Source organism: Oxyura jamaicensis, chromosome 3 (genome assembly GCF_011077185.1).
Source record: "Oxyura jamaicensis isolate SHBP4307 breed ruddy duck chromosome 3, BPBGC_Ojam_1.0, whole genome shotgun sequence".
Lineage (NCBI taxonomy): Eukaryota > Metazoa > Chordata > Aves > Anseriformes > Anatidae > Oxyura > Oxyura jamaicensis.
In genome coordinates this window covers 40,227,522-40,254,889 of record NC_048895.1, presented here as the reverse complement: position 1 = coordinate 40,254,889, position 27,368 = coordinate 40,227,522, and the positions used below count along the sequence as shown (strand labels likewise).

Here is a 27,368-nt window from a genome sequence, read left to right as displayed (position 1 = left end):
CCGAATGCTAATGGCAGGAGGGGGCTGGGCCGGCGCGTGCGCGGTGCGGCTCCGGTGGCGCATTTTCCCCCAAGAGGGGAAGGTGGCGCCCGGCGGGGCGGAAGGGGGCGGCGCTCCTCCCTCCTGCGCTGCCTCCCGCCGGGACCCGCCGCGCGGGGCGGGGCTGCTCAGGCTGGCGGCGGCGTGAGGTAAGCGGCGGGGAGCGGGGATCGCTCCCGGAACGGGGGAGCTGGGGCTGGCGGCGGCTCGGGAGGGGGTCTCTGGGGGGGCTGCTCGCCCTAAAATGGCGCTGGGGAGCCGGGCACGGGCGGGTTCTGAGCCTCGCCCCCAGCCCCGCGCCGGCCCCGGGGGGCTCCGCTGGTTAGGTAGGGGCTGGGAGCCGGTACGCAGCCCTGAGGGGTCTGGGTGCGCCCGCTGGGGCGCAGGTGGCCGTACAGACTCCTCGCGGGCTGCGTGCCCCCAGTCCTGGGGCTGGGCTCCTCTGGGGGCTACCCTCCTCTGGGGGCTGCCCGCTGCCGCTCTCTGCTCCTCGGGGCTGCTCTCGCCTGCTGGGCAGGTGTGCTGCCTCGGGGGCTGCTGCTGTGTAAGGCCCCCTGTTAGCTGTGTGCTGTCCTGGAGAGCCCCCGTCATCTTCATCCCTCCTTCCCCAAACGGGGGACTTATAGGGTGGGAGGGGTGGGCTGAAGCGCCGTCTTACAGAGCCCCGGAGTGAGGATGCTTCTTGGCGCACAGCCTGGAGTTGGTATTGCTTAGCTCCTCGCACAGGCCGCGCAGCTCCAGGCGTTGTCTTAGAGTAGTTTCCTCTTCTGGAAGACAATGCCCCGTCTCCTTTGTGTCCCCAGAGAGATCACCGGGGATAAGGCTTGTTGCAGCTCTGCGGGCCGGCTGCCGTGGGTGTGGGGCCGTGCCCCAAGCAGCTGCTCTGTGTGCTTGTATGGGGCTGCTGAGAAATAACCCAAAAGAGACCTGAGCCTTGCCTGAGCTGAAATGCAGGAAGTGTCTGAAAGGAAACCGAACGAAGTGAAATGGCCTGAGCTGCTTTAATCTCTTTGAACAAGCACAAGTGCAGTCGTTCCTGCCGCTTTCACTAACAAAAGGCCTCGCATTCCCTTTCACTTGCTGCTTGTTGTCTTGCGATTTCCCTTCTTATTAAAAGGGGTTGGCTGACATCTTGTCTGTAAGTGTCTTGGGAAAATTTTCCACAACAGCTAAACTTCTGTAGTAAATTGGTCGTTACGTGGGCAGGAAACCCTTAATACCAGGCACTTTCCAATGTGTTAAATGGGATAACTTGAGTAACATTTCTGCTCTTTGCACAGTCTCATGCTTCATGGTATTCTGGCATATAGGTCTTTGTAGATGCCTTCATTTAGATATCTTTATCGAGTGTCCATTTTTCTATAAGTTCTGGGGCTGTTCTGCTCACCGTTCTTGTTTTGGTGGGTGCATTAGACATGTAGGTATCTTGTGAGGGTTCACATCTTTTCTCTTTCCCTTAGCAGAAGCTACTTAGGTCATTTGGAGGTAGCATAGCAGCCCAGGAAAGCTTAACTACAGAGATTTCAGTGAAGCTGCTACCATTGTCAGACCTTTTTTGCTTTCATTCAAAACGAAAATGAAGCTCAACTGTAAACTGTAATTCTTTCCTGCTTTAATAATAATAATAAAGTCTTAGCACTTGTGGGAAGAATGTCTGATTAATTTTTATTGCAATAAGCAGTGTTTTGGTGGATTCCTATTAGTACTGCCCGAAAGGTAGATTTAGTTTGTTGGGTAATACTAGCCAATTTTCAGTTCAGATGGGGAGTTTTGAATACTGTGTTAGTGCCCTACGGACAGGGAGGAAACCCCCTCATTCCCTGAGGGGAGAGGAAGAACTCTAACGTTTACTTCTAAGAAGTTTGTCAAGGCAATGGCCGGTGAGTAATCTTCACATTCTTTGTTTTGTGCGGCTACATTGTGTGCTAACTGCTCAACCCTTGTAGGCACAGTGTTAGTGGGAAACCCTCACAGAGAAGGAATTCCAACCCCAGCATCTCCCCTCGCTAAACACTTTCAATTCTAAACCATCCGTGTGACTTTGATTAATCGTCATGGGAGGGTGGCTAACTCGATAGTGTCTCTGTATATCCGACTCTGTGAGCATCTCTTTCTCCTTAAAATATCTGGGGATGGGTTGTGATAAGCTTTTTTATTTATTTATTTCACTTCCTCACTGAAGTCCTTTGAGACTTAAGCTTGATGGGTACCGTTTTACAGCTGGTGTTCTCAGTGGCAGTCTTAGCTTGAAAGCAGTTCCTATCTCTGAAGCTGTACCAATAAGGTAAGAACAGCAGGGAGCTGAGGGTGTCAGATAAGCCCTGCTTAGATTAGTGTGGCCTGACAGCCTGTTGTTCTGGTACACCACGGGGTAAGATGGAAAGGCTGTAATTCTGACTGTGGTGTTACTGCTAAGAAACTGCAAAGCTTTCCAGAAAGGTGCAGTCTTAGAAGCATTTCAGTAGCAACTGTGTTTGCTTAAATAGCATTTCTTGCCCCTGAAGTGTTGATAAATTGGGTGAATACATGCAGCGAACCAGATAAAGGAATTGATCCGAACCTAAGCTCACAAGTAGTTACCAATGCAGATTAGTTCACAAGTTTGTACTGCTACAAATACATGTGGGTCCGGAGGGGGGGAATGGGACCCATAGACAAGAACTGATGGAGCTGCCACTGGAAGGGAAAGCTCCTGAGTGTTGAGGAATGCCAGTTGGTCTAAGTAGCTTAAGGGGAAGCAATGACTGTAATACTGATCCGTTGAGTTGTTGATGGGAAACCTATTGCTGGACTCTGAGAAAGACTGGAATATACTGTATTTCACTTGTGTCAACCACTCCTCTTAATGTACCAACATTAAAAATGCACCAGTCTGTACTTCTAAAGTCACTTTAAAATAATTACTTTATAGGTAACTTATAAAACTACTTAATTGCTCCAAGAGGGGGGAAAAACGCATTCTTTCCTGGATGCTAGCTAAATAGCTGAGAAATGATGCTGAAGTAGCATGAGACGTTACGCTACTGCTGCAGTTCCTGTCTTAAAATGACATTAGAAGAATTGTTTTGAGCTGCTGTATCTGCAGTGCAGCAGGAAGGCTAGAGGTGAAAGGAGAGAGAATCCATTATAGGAAGCAGTCTGGAAAAAAAATGCCAATATGTATGACCATATGGATGTGAACTAAAAATAATCAATAGATAATTGTTGCACAATGAAGGGAGTGGATCTTAAAAGATCTACTATGAGAGTACGATGTATGTAGTGTATGGGAAAGTGTGTGAATATGTCTGTATGCTTAAACAGTGGTAGGAAAGCAGTGCATTCCTGTCTTCTGAAACATCCATCCTGATGAAGGAATCTGTCAAAAGGCTCAAGCTAGTATTCAGCTTGTTTAGGTTGCCTTGGAGTAAGGTGTAGCTTCTGCTCTTAGGCACCTGCATTTTCCTGTGGTGAAAGAGCTTAGGGAGGTCTAATCATATTAGTTGTACGAGGGTTTGTATACTGAGTGTCTTCTCTAACTCCTTATAGTGGAGCTCCGTTGTTGTGAATGCTGATGTTTTAAATATTCCTCTGTTGTCTGAGACCTCTAATATATACAAAAGTCCAAGTAAGCTAAAAGGCTAGGAGTTGGCTTAAGCTATTCATGAATAATTTAAGAAACCTGTATTTAAAACATACTTGCTTCTTGTCTAAATGCCATCCGGGAAGCTTTTCGTATAGTAAAGGTAGTAGTCACCATCATGTTCAAAACTGTAGTACATGCACCTAGCCTAGAGGTCATTAACTTCTTATATTTGTATGCTCCTTTATTTTGTTAATTCAACTTTTTTTTTAATTAAATAGTGTTCACAATCCTTCCTTTAACAGTGAACTACGTCTTATCTAATAAAGACATGGATGGGATGGATGAAACATCTAAAAGAATCCTAGAGCCATACCAGTATTTACTTCAACTACCAGGCAAGTTTACTTTTACTCTTGTAAAAATCAAAATTGTTTTTCTAACATCTTTCTTTTTTTCTAGGAAATACATGCCAAGAAGTTTACCTGTTCTTGATTTGTGGAGTTAAGAATAATTAAAAATATTGAAAAGTGTTGATTTGTTTTTTTTTTTCTCTTGTAAAACTATCCTTTTGGTGAAACTGGTACAGCAGCACCTGAGTTTGTTGCAGCACAGTCGTCTTGGATTTGCTCTGTCTTCCATTCAGAGTCGCTGACTTGCTTCTTACTGAAACTGATAAGGGCAAGCACTGAAGACTTGATTCCATTTTTGAAGAATGAAACGTAGCCAGCACAAAGTTTATATGCTTGCTGTACTAGACTTGATGGATTGTGTGTATATGTTTTAATTAGCTGCTTTTATGTTATTTCTTCACCCTGGTATGTGTAGAGCCAGGCTTGCTTTTGGCTGATTTTTGCTGTCTCTGGGTTGCTTCACTAGCCAGAGGATCTGCCAGTCTTTGTCTGGTGTTAGGTCACTAGCAGCACATTGAGATGAAGTTTTTCTTCTTGAATAGCAGCTTTATTAGTAGAATGCAGGAGGCAGTTTGATAGAGAATTAATGTATGGGCGTGCCAACGAGAAGCCTCTGTCCAACTTGTATCAAATTCTGGGGGAACTAACAAATATACAGAGTTTGGTAAATATTTAAGGAAAGTATCTGACCAAAATGATATCTGACTGGGGATAGGAGACCTATCTAGACAAACAGCATAACTAATCTCAGGTACAGTACTAACTGGCTTTATACATCAGCAACAAGACCTGCATTATCAGCAGGGTGGGTCTTCAACCCGCGTGTTTTGAAGTTCATTATTCATCTTTACAAATATCAGGAGCATCTTGTCTACGTTAATGATTGCATGGTCTTGGCAGCTGATACTATGTGAGTAGAAAAAGTAGAGAAGGAAAGAATTTGGCAGTAACACTCCTTTTTATGATGCCAGAAAGTTGTTCCTGTTTCCTCACAGTATTTTTCACTTCAATATGTGAAACCGGGTGGTGATTTTGCTAGAAGACTTATTTGAGAATCAAGCTATGATACTCCAGACGACAGCCTTCTAAGAGCTGGTCCTGAAGAAACTTCTCTAACACCATCTTAAAGGAGGGTTTTTGTTTGGTTAGATTATCTGACATAAACACAGTAAATCATAACCCCACTTGTGTTTTTAGCTGCTTTTTTATTTTTAAGAAATTGTAGCTGCTGGAAAAGAAAGCTCAGCTACCTAGTAGCAAATATTCATGAGATAAAAAACTGCCAAGACAAAGAAAACCATCTTCTCTAGGCATATGTGCTTGACTAATAGCTCTTCAATTAGCTTTCACTTTAAATGATGCATCTGGTTTAACCTTCCCACCTTCATTCCTGTGGCTAAATTCCCGTACTTCATGGTGTGTTCAACCCTAATCACTGTATCCCAATGGCTTATAATGTTATATGGATGAACAGTGCGAGCACTCTGTCCTGTCCTGCTAAAATACCACAAATCTGGTTGTCCACTGAATGTGGACATGTGAATCTCCTGTTAATTCATGCTTTGGGGAAGGTGAGAGACAAGATACACCACGAAGGAATGGTGTTGTAATTTGGAATGGAAGAATTCTCCGAAGCTAGACAGGTAAATGCTGCGTGCTTGTGGAAAACTGTTACGGAGTAACAGTGGAAGCAGTAAGTGTTCATAATCATATAGCTGGATGTTCACTGGTTTTTGAAGTGTTGGCTTTGCCCTAAGTGATCTATGCCAAACACAAATCAGTAGGAGCCAGCTACTTGTGTGAGCCCTGGCATCGGTATAAGCACTGATGCTTGGTGAAGGGAAAAATGAGACATATGCTAGCAGTTCATAATTAGGGTGGAGCCCAGATGAGATGCCTGGGCTAATCTAACTAGCTTTTGCTGAAAGAGGCGGTTTAATTCCATCTTCCTTCTGGCAGTATTCTCCTGCATCTTAACTCGTGCCAGTTCTCAGCTCACTAACCAGATGATTAGGTAGTATCAATCACCTAACCTGTTGGAAAACTTGACAGGCAGAATGGTTATCATTTGTCCAGTCACTGCAGTGGCACAAGGGTGAGGCCAAAGAGCTGTTTCTCTTGTGGATCATCTGGAGCTCTGAGAGGCTTCTGGAGAAAGCTCAGTTTGGTGAGATACATACGATGAGGTCCCTTCAAAATCCAGTTGCTTATCTTCTTGTAGGACCAGTTGTAAAACAGTCTCCCAGTGGTTTAGTAACCTGTGAAAACTTGAATGAAGTTAGATGTGTATCAGAACTCTTACATAAAGAATTGTGTAACTGTATTGAGATGGTTTGAAAAGTAAATGTCTGCTAATGTTGCCTGTAGTGTAAGAATACAAACTTTTATAGTGATGTTAAGGGTTAATCTCTCAAAACAAGAGAAACTTGATTATTTTGCTTGCCATTAATGAAATGTTACTTTAATGGTAACTGAGGTGATACATAGAAGTCAAAGAAACAGACAAGCTTGAATTTATGACACTAGGCTAGAAAAACTACTGGGCTTAAGTCTTTTTTGTGTGTTGCAATTTTAACAGTTAGTACGCTAATGATGGAATAAACATTAACAGAACTTAGTGCCTGGGAGAGCATACATCTTGAAACAGTAACTTTTCTTGTAAAATATTTCAGTAGTAGAACATTAAACTGCCATACTAGTTTATACCAGTGCTCTGCTGAGTCTAGTATTCTGCCTTTTACTTGGGTAAACAAAGTGTGATAGGTAGAAATAAATTTCACAAATGCCAATAATGTGGTTTGTTTTAAATTCACGCAGATGAGGAAGAATCTTTCATCTCTGAGTAGCGAGGTTAACAGGAGTAGCTGTTTTTGCAGCCCTAAGGAGTAAAGGGGCTTGCTATTGAAAAGGATAGATTCTGATCCTATTCATAACTCTGCATCTGCCCTTTCATGTGCATTGCTGTGGCTTCAGTCTTTCTGGGCTTGCTTAGCTTGTTGAACAATCAAGACTGGCTTCTAGTCTCTTTTCATCTTTTTCTGCTGTGTTGTTGAACTTAACCAGCTTGGTGAAGGAGTTTTGAAGCAGCAGTAGCAAGACTAAGGTGATGCTTTACTTTGACAGTAGCCTCTGAACTTACTGAAACAGATTATTTTTTTAATAGCGTCTATGTTTTTTCTCACTCTTCTGATATTCTCTAAAAGAGAATACAGCTAACAGGCAGCCAACAGATGTAGCTGTCTGCGCAGCAGTTCATGTAGAAGGAGACCAGAAATGGAGAACATGGTATGAGCACTTATTAATGGTGGCCGTGTGCCACAGGGCATGATCTCTACCACTGGAGCAAATGCACCTTACACATCAGTGGCCTCAATCTGAGCTGTGTTTCTCAGGGAGGTGGCATCTCTCCAGGTCTTGTACTGCAGAGGTGCCTAGGAATCCCACTGGGCCAGGGGAAAGTTGTGTCCCAGCCTCCAAAAGATGTGTAATAGTGGAAAAGCTGCTACCACCAAGCAAAGGAGCAGTGGAAGAGGGTCAGCGGGCTGCACAGCATCAGAAATAACAAGGAGATCGACAGGATCTTTTGAAGGCCCTTCGGGTTCAGGATCCTGAAACCCTGAATACATTGAAAGAGGGGTAAAAAGAGTGTCTGTCAGGTTGGAAAATGGAGACTTGCATGATGGTGGAAGCTGGGAGCTCGTGGCTTCTGGCACCAGGAGAGATTCCCATTCATCGTGAAGGTGTGCAATTGTCAGGTAAGTTTAGTACACCGGAGGAAAACAAATAGCTAGAACTGTGTATGTCAGTCTGCAGCTGTGCCAGCAAGTGCTAGTAGTGAGGAGGCTGCCGCCTGCAGGGGACAGAGGCTGCTGTCCTGCTGGTATCTTCAGGAGGCCTGCTGCTTCTGGACAGGTTGGATCAGGGATGTTCTGGAGAGACTACCAAGGGGTGTTTGATCCTCAGGCTAGTGAACCGTGCACGTCTTCCACTTGAACACTAGTGGATATAGCTGGGGACACCTGGAGCTTATCAAACATATTACATGGCTTTTGGAGTGAGGGATGGGCACAAGAGACCAAGTGTTTTTTTTTTCTCCTTGATCCCTGAGCTCTTCTCCCCTCCTCCCCTATTCAAGAAGAATAAGCAGATCCTTTCTGTTAATAACCAGTTAGTTGCACAGCTGATATCAACAGTAAGGATTTGGGTTTTATGATCATGGGACTCCTTTTGTGCATCAAGGACTACCAGAAGGAGCTGGGATCCACCAACTGAAGTTGGCACTGGCTGACTGACCTGAGAAGATACTTAAATTAGAAGTGGTAATGGAAGAATAAGACTACCCAAAATAAAGCAAGGAAGTGATGAACTGGCAAGCAAAGACTGTAATCTCTTGTGGACAACTGGACCTTATAATTAGCAGAACAGAGCTGACGGGAGTCCAACCCAGATGTATGCATTCAAATAAGGAAGTGATAACAGGGCAATGTGATGCAGGAAGCTCTCACGCTTTTGCTAGGAAATCTGTAGGACTGGGTGACTCTCAAGTGCCTGTACACAAACGCATGAGGAATAAATTAAGTTAGATATCTGCACGAAGCTACTGGGATATTGGATGTGGAATAGCCAGAGAGCTGCAGATGGATACGGACTGTCTAGAAAAGCTGGGATGGCAAAGAGTGGGAGTTGGCTTTTTATGTGAAAGAGCAGCTGAATTGTGCAGAGTTCTAACTTGGGTTAGATTAACCCATAAACTCTCAGATCAGATAACCCATAAACTCTCAGATCAGGCTCCAGATCAGAGGGCAGATCGATATGGGTGACATACAGCAGGTCTATGTTATAGACCATCTGATGAGGAAGAAGTAGATGAAGCTTTCAGACAACTGGAAGAAGCCTCATTCACAGGCACTTGTCCTCATGAGAGACTTCTACCTCAATATCTAATAGAAGAAGCAACACAGCAGGGCGTTGGCAATCCTAGAGGTTTCTGGAATGCATCAAGGACCGACGAGTTGATGAGGGAAGGCATTTTGCTGGACTTCACACTCTGAAAACAAATAATTGGTTGGGATGTGAAGGTTGGGGGCAGCTGTGTCTGCAGTGACCACAGGATGGTGGAATTCAGCATTGTGAGAGGAGGAAACAAGGAATCACAGCCCTGGACTAGTTAACCCTATTTTGAACAGGGTGGGAGTTTAAGCTAGGCAATCCTGCAGTGGCTGTAATCTGTCCCAAGTGGCTGCCCAGGTTTAAAGGGATGGGCCTGCTCTTTTTGCCTGCGTGCCTGCAGTTCACGTGTGCCGGCTGTAGTGTTCTTGTAGCTGTGTGGGGAGATCTGATCAGGGCCCCATTTAGCCCTAACCCATCAGAGGACAGAGCTAAACGTGGAAGTGCACAATACAGCTGAGGTAATATAATAGCTCGATTCATCCGTAAGGGTGATGCCCCCTTTCCCCCAGCTCTCAGCATCTGCTGCTTAGCCTGTACTAACTCTGGCAGACCTGCTTTATAAGCTGACTCAGTACATAAAGCTGGCAGAAAGCTAGCCTAGCAAAAAGCAGTCAGCTCTCTGCTGGGGTAATGAGTTGAATTAGCTTAGTGAGGCTCTAATGAGGGCTAGGTTAATAGTCCCTCTGCTCTTCCCCATGCTGTTCAACCCATTCCACATATCCTCACTCTTAAGTGGGGTGCTGCCTTAAGGGCATAGTTTGAGGTCACTTTAATGCAGCATGTGTAAAGAAATACTGATCAGCAGCCTGTCCAGAGCAGGAGGTCTATGAGCTCTGGGTCTGTACTCTATCAGGAGAACAATCATAGATATAAACACATGTGTAGTCAGTCTGATTTTAGAGAAGCGTCTCTTATCTGATTAAATAGGTGGGAGGGATTGTCCTCAGTGTGACCTCTCTAATTTAACGGAATCTTTGTTCCTAGGATAACGATTTTGCATTCTTATCCCTATAGATTATTTTAATATAAATTATCTATTTTGTCAGAGTGGGTCTATTACGTTTGTAATATTTTTCCTACCTTGTTTTCTACCCTGCATTACTAAAGAGAACACAAGTTTTGTGTAGTTGTTGCTTGATTAGGGCAGTATTGGGATCTTCAGCAGATCCAACAGTGCATTTAGCATAAACTTCTTAAAAAGGTCTTGCAGTACTGTCCATAATTATGGCTGGGTACAGTAGGTAGAAGAACTTTGGAAGTTAGATCTGGACAGTGTTCAGTTGTACAAGAGTCTGCTTAGATGAGTCAAGAGGGTTGTGATACATAACAGTGGAAAATGAGTCATTATGGTGGTGTTAAGTTTTGCTCCATTTAATGTTGTCCTAGCATCTATAGGCCATCTAGTCTGAAGGGAAGGCTGGAGGCAAAGAATGGAGCCTTAATATATGAAATGTTGAAGGGGTTTGGTCTCTTGTCATCATAGTGTGACTGTAGGCATAAAACATGCATACAGAAAATTGCTTTAACATCAAATAGACCTGCTAGGATTGACTTTGGAACAAGATACAATAGCATTTATGAAGCAATAATGGGGCTCACAAAAGCAAATCTGCACCTGTAAAAGGAAAGATTAATGCTCCACTATACAGATAGTGTTCCTTTCCTTTAATAGTCAGTGTCTAGACAGCCTCACTAGAACACGGTAGACAAGTCTAACAATTCAAATGCAGTCTATACTGAGGAGCTAAATGGCTAAATCCAGTGTGTATATATTAACAGCCCATTTAGATTACATGCTGGTAGTTATGTACCTCATGATGAAATAAAACTTGTTACTGAATATCTAGCGCTCCTTAAGTATATTTTCTAGGAAACGTATTCAGAAAAACAGAATTAGCTTGCCTAATGCTTATATTGATGCAACAGCTACTTTTTTCCTTAATCTAAAGTAACTAAACAGTTGTAGATGAGGTATGCTTTCTTAACGTGATATTATCTCTGACTAGTTTTCTTTATGGATGTACTAAAATATTTGTCTATGCTTACCTGGCAAGCTGTACAATTTGGCAGACAGCTGTAACAGTTACACTCAATACTTGAGTGATTATTTCCTCCTCAGTTAACTCATGCAATTATTATTTAAAAAAAAAAAGTTGAGCCTTTGATGCAGGGAGTCTTGACCCTGCTTTCTGCAGTATTTGGTCATGAATATGCAGTAAGACAGGGAACGGATCTGGCCAAAATCTGATCCACCCACATGGTGGGTGAGAAGGAAAGAAGAGGAGGAAACTCTGAATGTTGGTAGAATTTCAAATCCTTGACATCTACAGGAGCTATTGCTGTCAGAAGCAGATCTAACTTGAACTAGTGATGGTGCATAGCTAATGTAAGATGTTTTAAAACTCTAATTTTGCATTCAAACTTGAGCTCTGGTTACCCATGTTAAAGTGGTGAACTTAAGTCAGTGAATTATTGATTTAAATGCACAGGTTTAAAAAAAAATAGAAGTAGATACTTATCCTGATAGAGAATAAGCCTGGCATGAGAAACTTAAGATACCAGTTGTGCTGTTTCAGAAACAAAGTCATCCGGCCCTCCTGCAAAAAGCTATTAGTATTTGAAACTGAATGCAGGAAACAAAAATGGAGAATGTGAGCCAAAGGCAGGGTATGCCCAGGTAAAAGTGCCCCTTTCCACAGGGCGCAGCCAGAAGCCAAGGCTCTCTTTAGTCACTTCTAGTGAAAACCAAAAGGTGGTGGTGACAGGAAATAGTGAAAAATCTCTGAGAACTGAGTAAAAATTGGAGCCATTTGAGCAAATGAGGAAGGTTATAACCCCCCACTGCACAATCCAAACCACAAACCTGTTGCTTACATCTTGGTGGCTTGATTAGAAGAGGAGAAATCCTGTGCGATTTCTCCACAGTGTATGATTGCAAGTGAATCTGTCCACATCAGTTACTCTGTTCTGTACATGCTGGTCACACAGCAATAGAAGCCTTGGGGAAAGATTCAGATGTTGCAACTTCTTCAGTGGTGCGGGCAGGATGGCATCATTAACGTGAGGGCTGATATTGCGGAATCATTCTTAGGTTATGTCTCTCAGTAGGTCTTGGAGTAATATGGAACCCACTATCTGGGTTGCACTGCTTTGAGGTTTGCTGGAAACTGCTTCCAGGGACCTTGCTGATGTAAGCTATGTATGCAGGCTCTTTGAGTGAAAACATTTTGCTGTTACTTGAAGGTCTTAAGCTCAGCTGAGCTTCTTAAAAGTTTGAAGCTGCACAGCCTGTGTGGGTAGAGAGTGACTGATCAATATGAAATTGTTCAATAAAGATCAATATACACACTGGATAAATATTTGTATATGACCCTTAGCAATTTATTAAAGAAAGCTGGCATCGATAATTTATAGACAAGATTAACTTGTTAACATAGGCTAACTTATTTTAAAATCAACTCCTTCAGTTAAAATATATCTGGAATGAATAATAATACTTATTTTAACACCAGATTTGTATTTCTAATCTTGTGCTTTGTTCCTCTGAAATAGGTGACTGCCTGGTTCTCTGCCAAACTTGAGTTAGAAAAAGCAGAACATCCCATTATGAATAGGTGAACTTCTAGAGTATAAGAAATGTCTGAAATCTTGGGAAATTCTATTCTGTTCAGAATTAGATTGTTGTATAGAGCTATTTAATAAGTATGTTACATGTCACTTCTTTGTCTTTACAAAGTCAGTAGCAAATGAAGAGTACTACAGTAGAAAAACTTGACAATGGAGAGGAAATAAATATTCAGCAAATACACATCTTCAATAAATAATGAATCGTAGTTTTTTGAAACGTTCTAATTTTACACAAAGTCAACGTGCCTGGCAAACTAGGTCTTGCTTTCAGAGGTAGCAAGCTGATCTATACAGGTTACTGACAGATGCAAGATCACTTTCTAATTAAACTGACAAAACTAAATAGTAACATGTAAATACTTGCTTTATGGTATTGTTTGTGTATTGTTGTGAAATGTTTCCAACAATCAGCAACTTGAGTTTTAATGTTAATACAATGAGGAAAACAAGCTACAAACTTAGTGTAATATATCTTACCCTTTCAAGTGGTCATGCTTATCAGCTTACTGCTCTCAAATCAGTTAACAGTTCTTAAGACAAATTGTTGTCTAATAATGAACTTCATGCGATTTTTGTTTTTTTCTAATTGTAGGTAAACAAGTGAGAACCAAACTGTCACAGGCTTTTAATCACTGGCTGAATGTTCCAGAAGATAAGATACAGGTACTAGCTAATTATTTTTAAAGGGCTGTTATCTTTCTTACAAGAATATCAATAGCATTGTTGTTAATGTTTTTAAGACTTCTTTAATTTACGCTACATAATTTCCAAGTATAAAGTATGGCTTCAGCAAAATAACTAGTGCAAAGCTTTGGCTGTAGTGTAACACTAAAGAAGCAATTTCCACAGTTTGTCTTGTGTAGAACAGTTACTGCTTTTCAAGTGTGCTCAACCCTTTGAATTGTGGATGAGCAGCTGCTATTGTTACCCACTTTGGTTATTAACAATGAGTTTTCCATGACTTATGAAAGAACCTAGATGGCTACCTTGTCAACTACACATAGTGATTGAGAATAAGCTCTTAATATTTTGAGACAAGAATATCAAAGCCAGTAGTCAAGTGAACTTTATAAACCACTTCTTCTGGACTTTTAGGTGGACTTCTTACACAGTCTAGAGTCCTTACTTTCTAGTGAGAAACATTTGACCGGGAATATTACTTTTTTTCCCCCTGTTGGACAGACCTGTGCAAGATGTACAGCTGTGTGTTTAAACACTGGCTTCTAAAATGCAAAATTCCCCTTTTTGCTTCGACTATAGTTTTGCCAGACTGCTTAGTTAGGGTGCAAAAGGTACTCTGTATCCAAGGTAACGTAAGGAATTAAAGTAGGCTGGTAGTTTATGGTGGTTGGTAGTTATTATGGTGGTTGGTAGTTTGGTTTTTTTTTCTTTTTTTTTTTTGACACTTACCTGGTCCCTAGCTAATTTCATTAATGGTCAGGCAGACCATTAGTGTTTGAAGGAGCCTTCTTTAGGGTAGCTTGTGTGATACTTCATAGTCCTTGAGTAGCAAATTGGCTTAAGTAATTTAAACAGTGAAAGAAGAGGCTACATTAATCTCCTAGTAATTTTATTTTTTTCAACCTTATCCATTGTGGTGGCTTCACCCTGATGGACAGCTAACCTCTACCACAACCGTGCTCTCACTCCCCTCCCCCGCCAAAAGGAAGAGGAAAAGAAATGCAATGGAAAAGGGCTCCAGGGCTGAGATAATTGGTGACCAATCTCCCTGTCCTTATCTTCACAGGCAGAACAGACTCAGTGTAAGGAGAATAACATAATTTATTGACTATTACTAACAGACTAAAGCAGTGAGAAACTAAAAGTAAACTAAAATAACCTTATCTCCCCATCTATTTTCTACCTCCTCCTCTTGAGTGGCACAGAGGAATGGGGGTTGCAGTCAGTCCAGAACACTTAATCATCTGCTGCTCCTTCAGGGTCCCTCTCTGCCCCTGCTCCCCGTGGGGTCTCTCCCACGGGATGCCGTCCTTCCTGAACTGAGCCTGCGGGGGCTGCCCACAGGCAGCAGCTCTTCAAGAACTGCTCCCACATGGCCCAATACCACAGGGTCCATCCATTCCCCAGGAGCAAACTGCTCCAGCATGGGTTCCCCATGGGTGGCAGCTCCCCCCAGACCCCTGCTCCTGCGTGGGCTCCTCTCCACGGGCTGCAGCTCCGGCCCGGAGGCTCTCCATGGGCCGCAGCCTCCTCCAGGCCACTTCCACCTGCTCCACTGGGGGCTCCTCCACAGGCTGCAGCATGGAGATCTGCTCCATGTGGGGACCCATGGGCTGCAGGGGGACAGCCTGCTCCACCAGGGGCCTCTCCACAGGCTGCAGGGCTGCTATGTGCTTGGAGCACCTCCTGCCCTCCTGCTGCACTGACCTTGAAGTCTGCAGGGCTGTTTTTCTGTTTTCTCACTCCTCACTCTCCCAGCTGCTGTTGCACAGCAGTTTTTTCCCTTTCTTAAATCTGTTCTTCCAGAGGCACAACCAGCATCATTTGTTGGCTCAGCTGTGGCTGAATCCTGTTTGGAGCCAACTGGAGTTGGCTCTTACCTAACATGGGGCGGGTCCTCGGCAGTTCTCAGAGGCCACCCCTGCAGCCCTCCTGCTGCCAAGCCCTTGTCACACAAACCCAATCTATCCATATAACTCTTAGCCAGATTTATTCTGGTTTCCAGCTAGACAAATGTATTACAGCAACCAGTGTACTTGTATTGCATGGGTTTAGTCTAAAATCATAGATCGAAATTCAAATTGGCAGGAGTCTCTAGTAGTTATCCAGGTCAAACCTGCTCTAAGAAGGGCTTGTTCCATGGCTGCTTCAGGCTTCTGAGAGCCTTGTTGAGTCTCGAAAATCTGAAGGTGTGGACTGTACAGCCTCTCAGGGCACCTCTTCTAGTGAATCCCTTTCATTATAAGTTTTCAATTACGACCTACTGGAATCTCTTGCACTGCAGTCTGCAGTTATAGCCTCTTACCCTTTTGCTGAGCACCAGTGATGATGGGAGTCCATTGTCTTTCAAGCACTATAGATAATTAAAACTGCAGTACCACAGTGTGAACAGAAGTAACCAGTTCTACCTGTCACTTCTAAACAGATAGTCATGTAACCATTATAGAAAATTTAGACCACTTGTTTTAGTTATCTTTATGAAGCAAACTGGTGCTGTAATGTCTCCTTCACCACTTAAGTGGTTTGTGATTCTCTGAGTCACCTCAGGGCAAAAACAAGACCCTATCATTTTTGAATCTTGCTGAAATTGTTACTGCTGTTGTCTATAATTGTACTCATTTTAATAATGTAAGGTTGTTGAGGTCTGGGTGACTACCTGTCATCTTTCTGAATCTCTTGTAACCTTAAGTCTTTCCGGTTGTCTAGCAGCCTGACTCCCTTCCAGTTACTTGTATTCTATTAAAGATCTGAATTTTGATATTATTTATCGTCATGTAGTTTATCTGGATGAATACAGTTGAGGCTACTGTTCCTTGGTAATAAGCTTTACTATTGGCTACCATTGTTTTACTATTTTCTCAGCCACATGGTCTCTTTTCTACCTACTGCATCCTTAGTGCTCATCTTATGCTGCACTGAGTCACTTCAGCTTTTTGAGTTAGAGAATACAAGATCTGTCAGATTGACTTTCTTCTAAGTTAGCATTGAAGTGGCCTGGAACAGGGCCAAGTAAAACTTAATGTTATTGCAGGTAAGAAGGTAGAAATCTGTGTGTTGAAAGTGGTATTTCAGCAGTCACAGATTAGATGGGCTTGGGTTGTAAGAAAGCATAGTTGCTCTGTGTTGGTCTTCTGTTTTCATTATGAAGAGCAGTCTTACTCATTTCCTCAGGTGTTTCCTGGTATCTTCTAGAAAATAAGGTTTTTCTGCTGTCTAAACTTCTTCCTGCCTCACTTCCAACCTTAAAGCATTCTGACACTGCTTTTCCTTATGAAAGCTCACAAGATAATTCAAACAGTCATGAAGCACTACTTAAGTTACTTCAATTCAACCTTAAATGTCTAGAAGCTCTAAGAGTTCACAGAACTGAAAGTGGTATGAAATGTGCTAACAAGAAATGCTAGAGTAGGCTCATCCAATGAATTCACAGGGAAACTTTCCTGATAGTATTGAAAATGACATAATGAACTGAAGCAATATTCAGAAAAATAGGCATTGCAAAGTTGCTTTTTATAATTACTCTATCCTTTATGACTTTAAAGCTATTGGGCAACAATGTACCTTTGCAGGTCAAAGTAGTCCTCACTTCTAACTCCTAGATGAGTCATTAGTGCTTAAGTAGCTTGTTCTTACAGTTGTTATCTTGGACAAACAAACAATTAGATTGCAGGATTTCAGTTTTTAACCTTTGGGGACAGTGTTCACTGAACACTAGGTGGCTTAGAAACGGTAGATTAGAAACGCTTGCAGCAGCAAAGTCCCTCTTGATACTTCCTACAGCACCCACCAAGTACAAACATAAGAGGTACTTGCTACTTTTTAAATGATGGCCTTAATGGTTTTTAGCAGCAGTTGTTCTGATGAGTGCTCGAGTGCGATGCTTGTTGCTAGCAAGTGTAACTGGCTCAGTAGCTTCAAAATTATATCTTTATCAGATCTGTTTTTGCAGTGAGTTTACACCATATGCAGTTTTACATGCCTAAATTTATTTCCATTTAAGCAGGTGCTGAGTATACCTGTTCCTTGCGTAGGAGTACTGCAGTGAAAACCATATACGGGCTTAAAGCTCTTGTTGAAGTGTCCTGCTTTGGAACTGTTACGGCTTACTGTTTGTTGAATATAGTCAGCTCCAAGCTTGATGTTGTGAACAGCTTACCGAGTACCTCAGCAGGTGCATGATGTTGGTCTGTCAAGTGTAACAAGTATGATTAAGAAGCTTTCGAAAAAGTCGTAGATAATGCCTTTCTACCAGGAATTCTCCAAAACCTCATTTGGAAAACAGCCGATGTCCTTTAGGAACTCAGCATTAAAGATAACTACCCAAAGTTTGGAGGAAGAAAGGTGAAATCTCTAGTTATCAAAACAAGGTGCACGTGGCAGATGTGTTCATAGATGACACCTCAAATTAAGAACTGTCTCTGGCATATCTCAAATTAGTAAACCTAGACTTGTTGCAACATCATGTATGTTCTCTTTGCTCTATTTCTGTTTCTAATACGTTACTGCATGGCTGCTAGACAATGGCCTATTTTAGGACTATTTGTAGCAGCAATGAAGAGGAGTAGGCATGTGGAAACACTTTGGGGAGTAAGTTCACTTGGAATCTGAAAACAGTCCAGGACTAAATGGCAAACCAATTTTTACATAAAACTGTAATAGTAAGAACAAGTGGTCTAATGGGGGGCCTTGGTGACGAAGAATATCATGCTTTAAAACTTTTCCTATTTTAAATAAGGTCTCACAAAACTGGAGGTTAAATTGCAGCAGGAGATAATAATCTTTTTTTTTAAATAGGTTATTATTGAAGTGACAGAGATGTTGCACAATGCAAGCCTGCTTGTGGATGATATTGAAGATAACTCAAAGCTACGACGGGGCTTTCCAGTGGCTCACAGTATCTATGGAATTCCATCAGTAATCAACTGTGCTAATTATGTGTATTTCCTTGGCTTAGAGAAGGTCTTAACCCTTGATCACCCAGATGCTGTTAAAGTCTTTACCCGTCAGCTACTGGAACTCCATAAAGGTCAAGGCTTGGATATTTACTGGAGAGATACTTACACTTGTCCTACAGAAGCTGAATACAAAGCTATGGTACTACAAAAGACAGGTGGTCTCTTTGGATTGGCTGTAGGCCTCATGCAGCTCTTCTCAAATTATAAAGAAGACTTAAAACCACTTCTTAACACACTTGGTCTCTTCTTCCAAATAAGAGATGACTATGCCAACTTGCACTCCAAAGAATATAGTGAAAACAAGAGTTTTTGTGAAGACTTAACTGAGGGCAAGTTCTCATTCCCAACCATTCATGCAATTTGGTCAAAACCTGAAAGTACTCAGGTGCAAAACATTTTACGCCAAAGGACAGAAAACATAGATATAAAAAAATACTGTGTGCATTACCTTGAAAATGTGGGTTCATTTGAGTACACTCGGAATACGTTAAAAGAGCTTGAATCTGAAGCCTATAAACAAATTGAATCACTAGGTGGAAACCCTGAGCTTGTAGCACTAGTTGAACAGCTGAGCAAAATGTTCAAAGAAACTGAAAACTAATAAATTTATCTCCTGGGGGTGAATGGAAGCTTTTTAAAATGGGAAGATGACTAGCTTGTCTGAAAGGTGTGATAATCAGTCTCACTTAAAACTACTTGTGTTGCCACATTACAGAAATTACTGCTGAAACCAATTTGGTCTCCAAGAATTGTGATATATCCTATTATCTATACCGTCTGAATTGTAGCTGCTTGCAGATGGCTTTGTTAAAGCATATGTACTAGAACTGAAACAAGCTTTGGATCCGTGTGATCTTTACACAATCATTGGCATTACTTCAGCCCTGGAACTCTCATATGGTGCATATTCAACCAGGCTACTGTAGGCTTCTGCCTGAAATTCCATATTAAATTAAATCTGAGTAACCTGAGTGGCTTGTGTGTTTTTAAGCAATGCTCTAGTAAACCAAGATTTGCAGTGTTAAATAACACAAGATACTTGCAACCAGAATGCATGTACAAGTGTTGCATTGTAAATACAAGTTACAATTGTGAAGATCAGATGGATCTTTGCTTAATCCTAATGTGAATATCCTGTACAGTGTCTGAGAATACTTCCAGGGGAATACAAATTGTGGAAAATATTTTTTATCCAAGTGAGACTAATGTTCAGACTGAAGTGTTAGCTTTATAGAGACTTCTGCTTAACTTAGGGAGAATGTTCTATCACATCAGAAAAGCATGAATTTGCCACTGATTCCAGCTCTGGTGTGAATTGCTTTGATTGCCTGGTTTTAGATTTTAAAGCTAACAAATATTTTGTAGCCTGGGACTTAAATCTATGCATTAGATCTCAAGCATGTAGCTGCAAATAGCAACGTAGTAAGGTGCTGTTATGAGATTCACAGCAGGTAACTTTACGACACTGATTGGTGCAGGTCTCTTTAATCTCTGCTTTTAATTGAGGGGGGGGTTCTCCAGGAGTGGATTCATAATTCATACCGCATCCATGTTCTGATTTGGTATCAGGAGTCATGTTATAGGCCTCTCAATAGGGACAAATTTTGTAACTTTTGGCTAAGAGAAAGTACGGTATTTTGTTGTTTTACAAGCTGTAATACTAGTTCAGTTTTGTTAATTATTTAAATGTTTTTGGAATGATGTACACAGGCATGCCCGTATTGAACTGAGAACTAGATTAGAGGGATGGCCTGGTGAGTGACAAAAATCTCTGCATGTGTGTACACACGTACAGAAATGTTTGCTTCTTGGCTGGGCTGGCTTTAACCAGGTTCAGTTTCTTTAGTCTTCACAACCATATGCGGTTTTGCTCTGATGTAGGTTCAGATCAAAGGTGGGACTGATGCTATCAGCAGTGTCTTTAAGCTGATAACACACTCTCAAAAGAAATGGCCAGAGGTACTTGGCTTCTAACAGCTGAAGGGTAGCTGTTTGTATGTGTTCACTTACTGTACCTGGAAAACAGGGAGAGTCATTACCTCAACCCAACTAACAGAAGAAGGCTGCTATAATGTTGTCTTTTGGCAAGCCTTGGGATTCTTCCAAGAGTGATCAAGCACAAAAAAAAAAAAAAAATCAGGATGACTGCTTTTAGTCAGAGACATTACATAGTTATAGATGGTAGCTTATTCCTCTTATCTGCTGCTGAGGAGGGATCTCTCTCTGCCCTATGATTAAGCAAAGTAGCCTTTTCACTGAGTGAACCTGGTTGCCAGGATTTGACTAGCTTAAAGTTGAAGGGTATCTTTTATTTAATGTTAATGACAGTGACTGTATTTCCTTTCTTAATTTGTAGTGCTGAGTAGTAAGCCTGTACATTCTTCGTATTTTATGGAAACTTAGTATTTTATGGAAAAATACCATCTGCAGTGAAGTGCAATGTTTATTTTGTGCCATGTCTTAGGAGTTTCCAAGCACTGTTGCAACTGATGTTGAATGGTGGAGAGATGAAAAAACATTGTTGTCAGGAGAATCTCCTAGCCTTACTGTGTAAGACATCTTTCTGCCAACTAGGATATTATGACTATATATACAGTGTAAAGTGCACTTAGTGTCATTTCATTTTTGTTCAGTTGCTGGATGTAAATAATTGTGTAATCAAACTTTCTTGATGAAGTAGGATTTTTTATTTTAAAACTTTTTTCTACCATCTGAGATTTCTGCTGTGTAGTCAGTTCTTTGGTTTATTCTGGCTACTCCTCCCAGTATTTAATGCTGTATCTTGCCAAACATGCATCCATTAACTTAAGAGTAGGTACACTGGAAGCTTTCCAGCTATGGGCCCTTTAAACCACAGACAGGTAAGAAGAGAAAAGTACCCCCGAAAAAGGCAGCTGGACCAACAAGAAACCAGATAGCTCTGCTTTGCTGTTCTGTCCGGTGTTTTGATACCAGGCTTTTGATACCAGTAGTCAAAGCATTTTCTGAAGATGTATCTTAACAATACTCTACTCGTGAGCATTTTGCTCTTTGCTTTGGCTGGAATAAATCAAAACCTTTCAGGATTTTTCTTAATGTATTCAGAAGCTGGAAAGGCCAGACTCTTTCCCTTGCATTTCTTAAGCCAGTAAAGCGTCATGAAGCATAGTCAAGGCAGATTTTATGTTTGGTGCCAGAAGACATGCTGTATCCTCATCTATATTCTCCAGTATTGGCCCTGGTACAAGCTCCTGGTGTTCAGCCATGTTAGGTAAATAACTTCTTGAAGCAGCGTGAGAGTTGTCTTTGGCTGCAGAACTAATTTAGTTGTGTCAGTGCATTTCTCAGAGGCTGGATGTCACATCTGTCTTTGCCTCTTACATGGTTGATGTTACCTGCATCAATTGTAATGAAAATGATATCTCTTCAGGACCTCCCTGAGGAGATACGCTTGTCTTCCACCTTTCCCTCCGAGCTCAGGCTGTTCTATGAACCCACGAAGAGCAACTTTGTACGTATCAGCCAGCTGCTGACACAACCACTCATTTCCATGCTGAGCCTCAAAGTTGAATATTGAAACTTGGAGTACCTCAGTGAAGTTTCTTTCTATAAGTACCACTCACATTGTTTCAGTGACTGAACTGAGAAGTTTCTATTCCTGCGGCCACAGAAGCTGTCTCTGTATTCTCTGCTTCAATACTGTGCTATTCTGGAGATGCCTGCAGCTAGTGTAACTCTTAGTAAAGCAACCTTGTAATTGCTGCTCATGCGGAAGATGCAAACTCTTACCTCTAGGAAAATGTGTGAAGGCTACTGCTTGAACTCATTACTCTGAGACAGTAAAAATACTTGGAAACGCGTGGTCTTTGTGCATTATTATTTCCCTTTCCCTCAGAAGCCATCAAGAGTACTTTGAGAGTTTCATAGTTGAGTGCATAAGGTATGGTGTGACTGGCATAGTATCTGCCCCGTTCATGAACAGAGTGTAAAGGCGGTCTGGCATGTTCTCTGAACGTTGCAAAGATTTTTTAAAAATGCCACCACACAAAAATCTCTATGTTCGTTATAAATGCACACATGGGCTAAGCATCTCCAATAACTTCAGTTACTAATAAAGCTTTTCCTTATAACCTCTGATACTAATTTTTCTTCTACGTCAGTACGTTGAGCAAAGCGCGTGTTCTACAGCAAGTCAGCTGTTTTCATGTTTTGTGGTTAGTGTAAGTAGTAATCCAGTTCAGGCTATAGAAATAGGACTATTTTACAGGAGCTTAAGAATCCTTAACTCTTATCTTTCACAATTCACATCTAACCCCAACCTACTTAATTACTACTTTTATTTTCTTACATTAACTTTTCATATTAGGTTAGGATACATTTTTTGTTATAAGAAGCTAAGCTTCACCATTCTACAAGGGGTCAAAGATGCTATAATGAAAGTCTTACAAAATTGCAGCATACCTCACAGGTTACAAAGAACTGACCATGCAAAGGTGAAAGCTATCCCTTTTCCATTCAATAAACCTTTCTTCTGCACTTCTGTGCATATGTCTCTAAGTTCACACTTCTTTATCATGTCTGTTCACCAGTATTCTCCTGTAAGTCTGTTTCTTGGAAATTGTTATTTATGTTCCCCAGCTCCTGTAATTGTGATAGATGCCACCTTGCACCATGCTATATGCAAATCTAGTTCTTTCTTCCAGCCTAGCTCTAAAAAGAACTTTATTAATGAGAAGTGAGGAAAGGCGTAATCTGCAAAGCAAACATGAGTTCGTGTAAAACAGAGTGGGAGGAATGAGATGGCAAGAGAAATTAATTAGAAACGGCAGAGGTCGGGATCAGATTTAATACTTAATATTGTTAAGTGAGTCTGTAATTTGAGATGTGATAGTTATTACTGATGTGATTAGCAGCTGATGTGTGTGCAGACATGAGCTTTTAAAGCTAGTGGTAAAAGGCCTTACAACTGTAACCTAGTTCATTAGATTTTGTTTCCTGTCATTTCCAAGTTTACTTTCCCCAGTGATTTATCCACAGCTTTAATTTTGTATTTTTATTTGCCTTCCACAAACAAAGACTTAAATTTAGGGTGTGGAAAATATACGTTGATATTTCCAAAAATGTTCCTGGCAGTGGGAAAGAAGCAGTATTTCTTTAAGCCTTCACCTTGGTGGTTGATTTTGCTAATTATTAAATACCTAAATGCCTCTGTGCTGTGGAAATTTCCTATATTAATTGCTTCTTTCCCCAGTTTTTGTTAAAATGCTAACATTATGGTGTAAAAGCATGGGTTTGAGTATATTTTCCCACCTTGTTATATAAAAATTGATTCAAAATCAAATGCCTCTAGCACTGAATTGGGCCAGGCTTTTATTCATGTACAAGAGCTGTGTGGGCATCTGTTGCTCCTAGTTCTGTCTTAATTTCATCATGTTATGTTTCAGGTTTGATATTTACTATGCTCTTTGTATTATTTGCTCAGTACTTGCATTGTAATTCTCTTCCTTCCTCAGCAGTATTTCTGGTTTGCTACTAATGCCATAGCACACACGATACCGTCGAACTCCTTTTTGATCCTGGACAAAATAGTCTGGTTTGCTTCTAAAACTTTAAATCTTGGTTCATCCTGTGCCATTACAACAGTAATCCAAGATTTTCTGCAATCTTGAAGAAACTTTTTTATTTCCTCGTAGCTAAAGCATTTAACATTTTATGTTGCCATTTTCCATGTAGTTGGAGCTTCTTTACCTCTCCTACCTGTTTGCCTTTAACACTTATTTTGCTTTTGTGGTATCACTCGTTATAGGCCTTTCCATGAAAATTTAACTTGCTAACCAGGGAGAAGAGGATGGTTTGTTGTTGTTGTGTTGTGTTTTGTTTTGTTTTTGGTCTAGGTTAATGAATTATTCTACTGAGCAAAAGCCTGATGAATGCCAAAGCTGGAAGGTGGATGAGGCAGAAGCAGAGCCAAGGAAAGGATTTGAGAGAATAAGAATACCCATTTTAGGCTCCTGAGGCTGCCTCGTGTAATTCCACCTTGTTTTATAGCATCTCATTCACTTTGTTAGGAAAAGCAAAAGAGTGTGTTCAGTTTCCCTGAGCTTCCCTTCTTGCTTTCTGAATGTAATGCAAGAGATACTAGAGTTATAAATGACTTATTCTGATGGTTATGTAAATAACTTGCATATATTACTAAAAGTACAGATAAAACAAAGAGTACCTTGTTTCCCTAGCTTCAAGAATACAAAAATTGTTAGAAAACTACAGTAATTGAACAATCTGTTACATGCTGACTTGATTTGATCATTACCTCACATTAACATTCTTCCTGGATGGCTTCTACTAGACCTCACCACCGGCGTTCACCTTTTCTGCAGCAGTTTCTTTTAAATGATTTCAGAAGGCAACTTGGTGAGGAGGTGACAAAATAAGTCATTGTTTTGATGCTTTTTTTTATTAAAAATAATAATTTAAAAAAAAAAAACAGTAAATCTAAGTGCTTATGTTTTTCTTTACTGGCTTCATGTACACATTCACTCTTGTCACTGAGGCTAGTGGTTCAGCTGGTGTCACCGGGAATAATCCAGGATTCATGAATCCACTTCCATTCAAGTGTATGACCTGCAAAGTTTATAGTTAGGCATTTGCTGAGCAGTTCAGTTTACTACAGCATAGGGAGCCGTGGGAGATAACTCCCAAGAAGGCCTAACATGACACTTCCAGGGACAACGCTACATGACCTGATGTGAGTCTGATGTGAAGAGAAATCCAAGATAATTTTCTGCTCCAAAACAATCTGTGAAAATACTCTTTACTCCCTTGGAAATGTGAATTACATGATATGGTGCCAGTTAGCACGTGTATCTTCTCTGGATCACAGTGGATTATTTTCACTCTTCATAAAGTTTCAATTGTTATTTCTGGACCATATGGTAGAAGTTGCTTAATGATTAATAACTGAAGTCCATAAAAAGGGGGGGGGAGAGGGAGAGAAAAATGGTAAGCTTTTTTCATGCTGTTTTGAAATGCATATAAAAGATGGCCTGTTGTCTTGCTGTAGTCTAGCATATGTTAGCCTGCAGTGAACTTCTGTTAGCTGAGGGAGGCATGACAACTCTGCATCGACTTCAGTTATTAAGCACTCAGGTGCGTGTGGCATCAAGGCCCTGTGAACAAATCAAAGGGAGAAAAATGAAAGTGCTTGCAAGGAAGAAACACAAAGTTCTTTCAAAATAGGACTTCAGATAATTTTGAAGTTAATGCACAGAGACATAGAAGTAAAGCCACAGAAAACTGTAGGAGTTAACTGAAGAACCTATTGCTACTTATTTTCTCTTCCTTTTGCGGGTGGGATGGGACAGTGCTACACAGCCTGATGTGAAAACACAGTAAAAAAGTAAAACACAGTAAAAACCTTTTGAAGGAATTGTCATTCCTATTCCCAGAAATGTAAAAAGTGTGCTTTAAACCCATTTTATTGCATTTCAAGTCAACCAAAATGAATGTTAAATTGTGAAGAAAGATCTTCTACTTAGGCATTTATAAAATGCGGAGCTTGTAAGTCTAATAAAAGGTGAAAACGTTACATTGGTCTGGTTGTTTTATTTGCATTGTTCTGTTTCTGATCAAATAAAACCAAGTTTGTTGGACGAACCGTACCTGTTTGTTGATTATAGCGCTAAAACAGAAGAAACAATCAGTACAAAGAAACAGAATAAACAGGAAGTTATGCTATTTTCAGCATCGTCTTAGAAATACTAAATACAGAAAGTCAGCAATACACATGTAGGTTCTCAGACTGCCTGAATTATCCATAAACATGCTGCTAGGGTCAGAAAGATGGTGACAAACATTGTTTTAAACACCTTTCCTGATGTGCAGATCACTTACTTTTCTGTTCTAGCACAGCAGGGGAATGTTGAGGAAGAAATTTGGGGTGGGGGGGTGGGGGCCCGCGCCAAAGAGAGCAGAGGGAACATTCCCTTTACAAGAACATAAACTGCTACTACTGCAACTGCTGCCTAGAGTAGCATTCAGCTACCAAGGGAGCAGGACAGTGTGATTTATTTCTTTGTGGGCATATGAAATAAATTTTTACTCAAAATTTTGACCTAATGTTTTATTTAGTTGTTTTAAAGGTCAAAACTCTTAATGTAAATAACAACAACAAAAAAAAGCCAAATGAAAAATGATTGGTTAAAATTACAGGTCTGGCCGAACATCCACTCAGATTCCTTTCTGACAGAAAATGCCTTTTCTTTCGTCATTCAGACAAGCATGTCTGATTAAGAAGAAAAACAAAAGAAGCTCTATTTCACACTAATAACCAGTGTGGAGTTCAGCTCCTCACACTACTACATGCTCTCAGGTTTGCGCTCAGGAGCAGGGAACAAGTCAGAAATGGAGAGCAAGAGGACTTCGTGCTACTGCTTTTGCTGTACCTGGTACCACGGTCTGTGTGTAGGTAAAACTGGCTGGCCTTGCTCCAAGGGTGCCTTCTGTGGGAGCTGACAGGGCACGGGAACCGGTGGGCGGCCGCCACCACCCAAGGTGTGGAAGATGGACTTGGACTCCCCCTCACAGATCCTAGGTAGCCTAGGAAAACTCACCTACCTCTGGCAAAGAAGGCTTGTAGGTGAAGGCACAAAGACGTTCACTGGAAGGCCCCTCTGGGGAGCAGCTGCTTTCTGCCACACAGGTCAGTGCGGCCGCAATACACGGCTGTTACCAAACGCCGGTCTCAGCATGGCGGAACCAGGCGTGCCGTGCGTGGGACTGCTTCACGCCAGGTTACAAAGGCAAAGGCCTCGCGCCAGGAGGGCCCAGCGCTGTCTCCCTGCAGAGCACCCCAGCCAGGCAGCCTGTCCTGTCCTGTCCTGTCCTCCTTCCTGTCCTCCTTCCCTTCCTCCTGTCCTGTCCTCCTTCCTTTCCTCGTCCCTCCCTCATTGTCTGCCTCGCCCTTGTGCTGAGCAACGCCTGTCGCTTGCTCCTTCCAGCCCCTGCTTTGCCCCGAAAGCCACCCGCTCAACGTCAATGGTCGGTGCCCGTCGACCTGTGCTGCCTGGCGCTGCTTTTTTGCCCTTTTCTTTCGCATTGCCTTTTTTATTATTATTTTGCCTTGCTTTTCTTGCAAATGAAGCCCAGGGGGAAAGCCTCGCCCTG

General features: G+C 41.7%; 1 protein-coding gene across 3 annotated transcripts; it reads left to right on the top strand.

Moving 5' to 3' along the window:
- Positions 1-126: 126 nt before the first annotated feature.
- Positions 127-25,859, top strand: GGPS1 (geranylgeranyl diphosphate synthase 1). 3 transcript variants are annotated; one of them, XM_035320537.1, is made up of 4 exons: positions 127-188; positions 3,883-3,999; positions 13,184-13,254; positions 18,067-25,859. In XM_035320537.1, the coding sequence occupies exons 2-4, from the start codon at positions 3,933-3,935 to the stop codon at positions 18,826-18,828; spliced, it is 900 nt and encodes a 299-aa protein (XP_035176428.1). In that variant the 5' UTR covers positions 127-188; positions 3,883-3,932; the 3' UTR covers positions 18,829-25,859. The 3 variants fall into 3 exon arrangements, with proteins under 3 accessions (XP_035176428.1, XP_035176429.1, XP_035176430.1); XM_035320539.1 differs by lacking the exons at positions 127-188; positions 3,883-3,999 and adding an exon at positions 13,774-13,899 and having other exon boundaries at positions 13,182-13,254; XM_035320538.1 differs by lacking the exons at positions 127-188; positions 13,184-13,254.
- Positions 25,860-27,368: the final 1,509 nt, after the last annotated feature.

What these genes read in the sequence shown, in the direction of transcription:
- GGPS1 (XM_035320537.1), top strand. Translation starts at nt 3,933, where the DNA reads ATGGATGGGATGGATGAAACATCTAAAAGAATCCTAGAGCCATACCAG. An exon ending in GTATTTACTTCAACTACCAG is followed by an intron (nt 4,000 to 13,183) that starts GCAAGTTTACTT and finishes TTCTAATTGTAG; the next exon opens with GTAAACAAGTGAGAACCAAA. An exon ending in TTCCAGAAGATAAGATACAG is followed by an intron (nt 13,255 to 18,066) that starts GTACTAGCTAAT and finishes TTTTTTAAATAG; the next exon opens with GTTATTATTGAAGTGACAGA.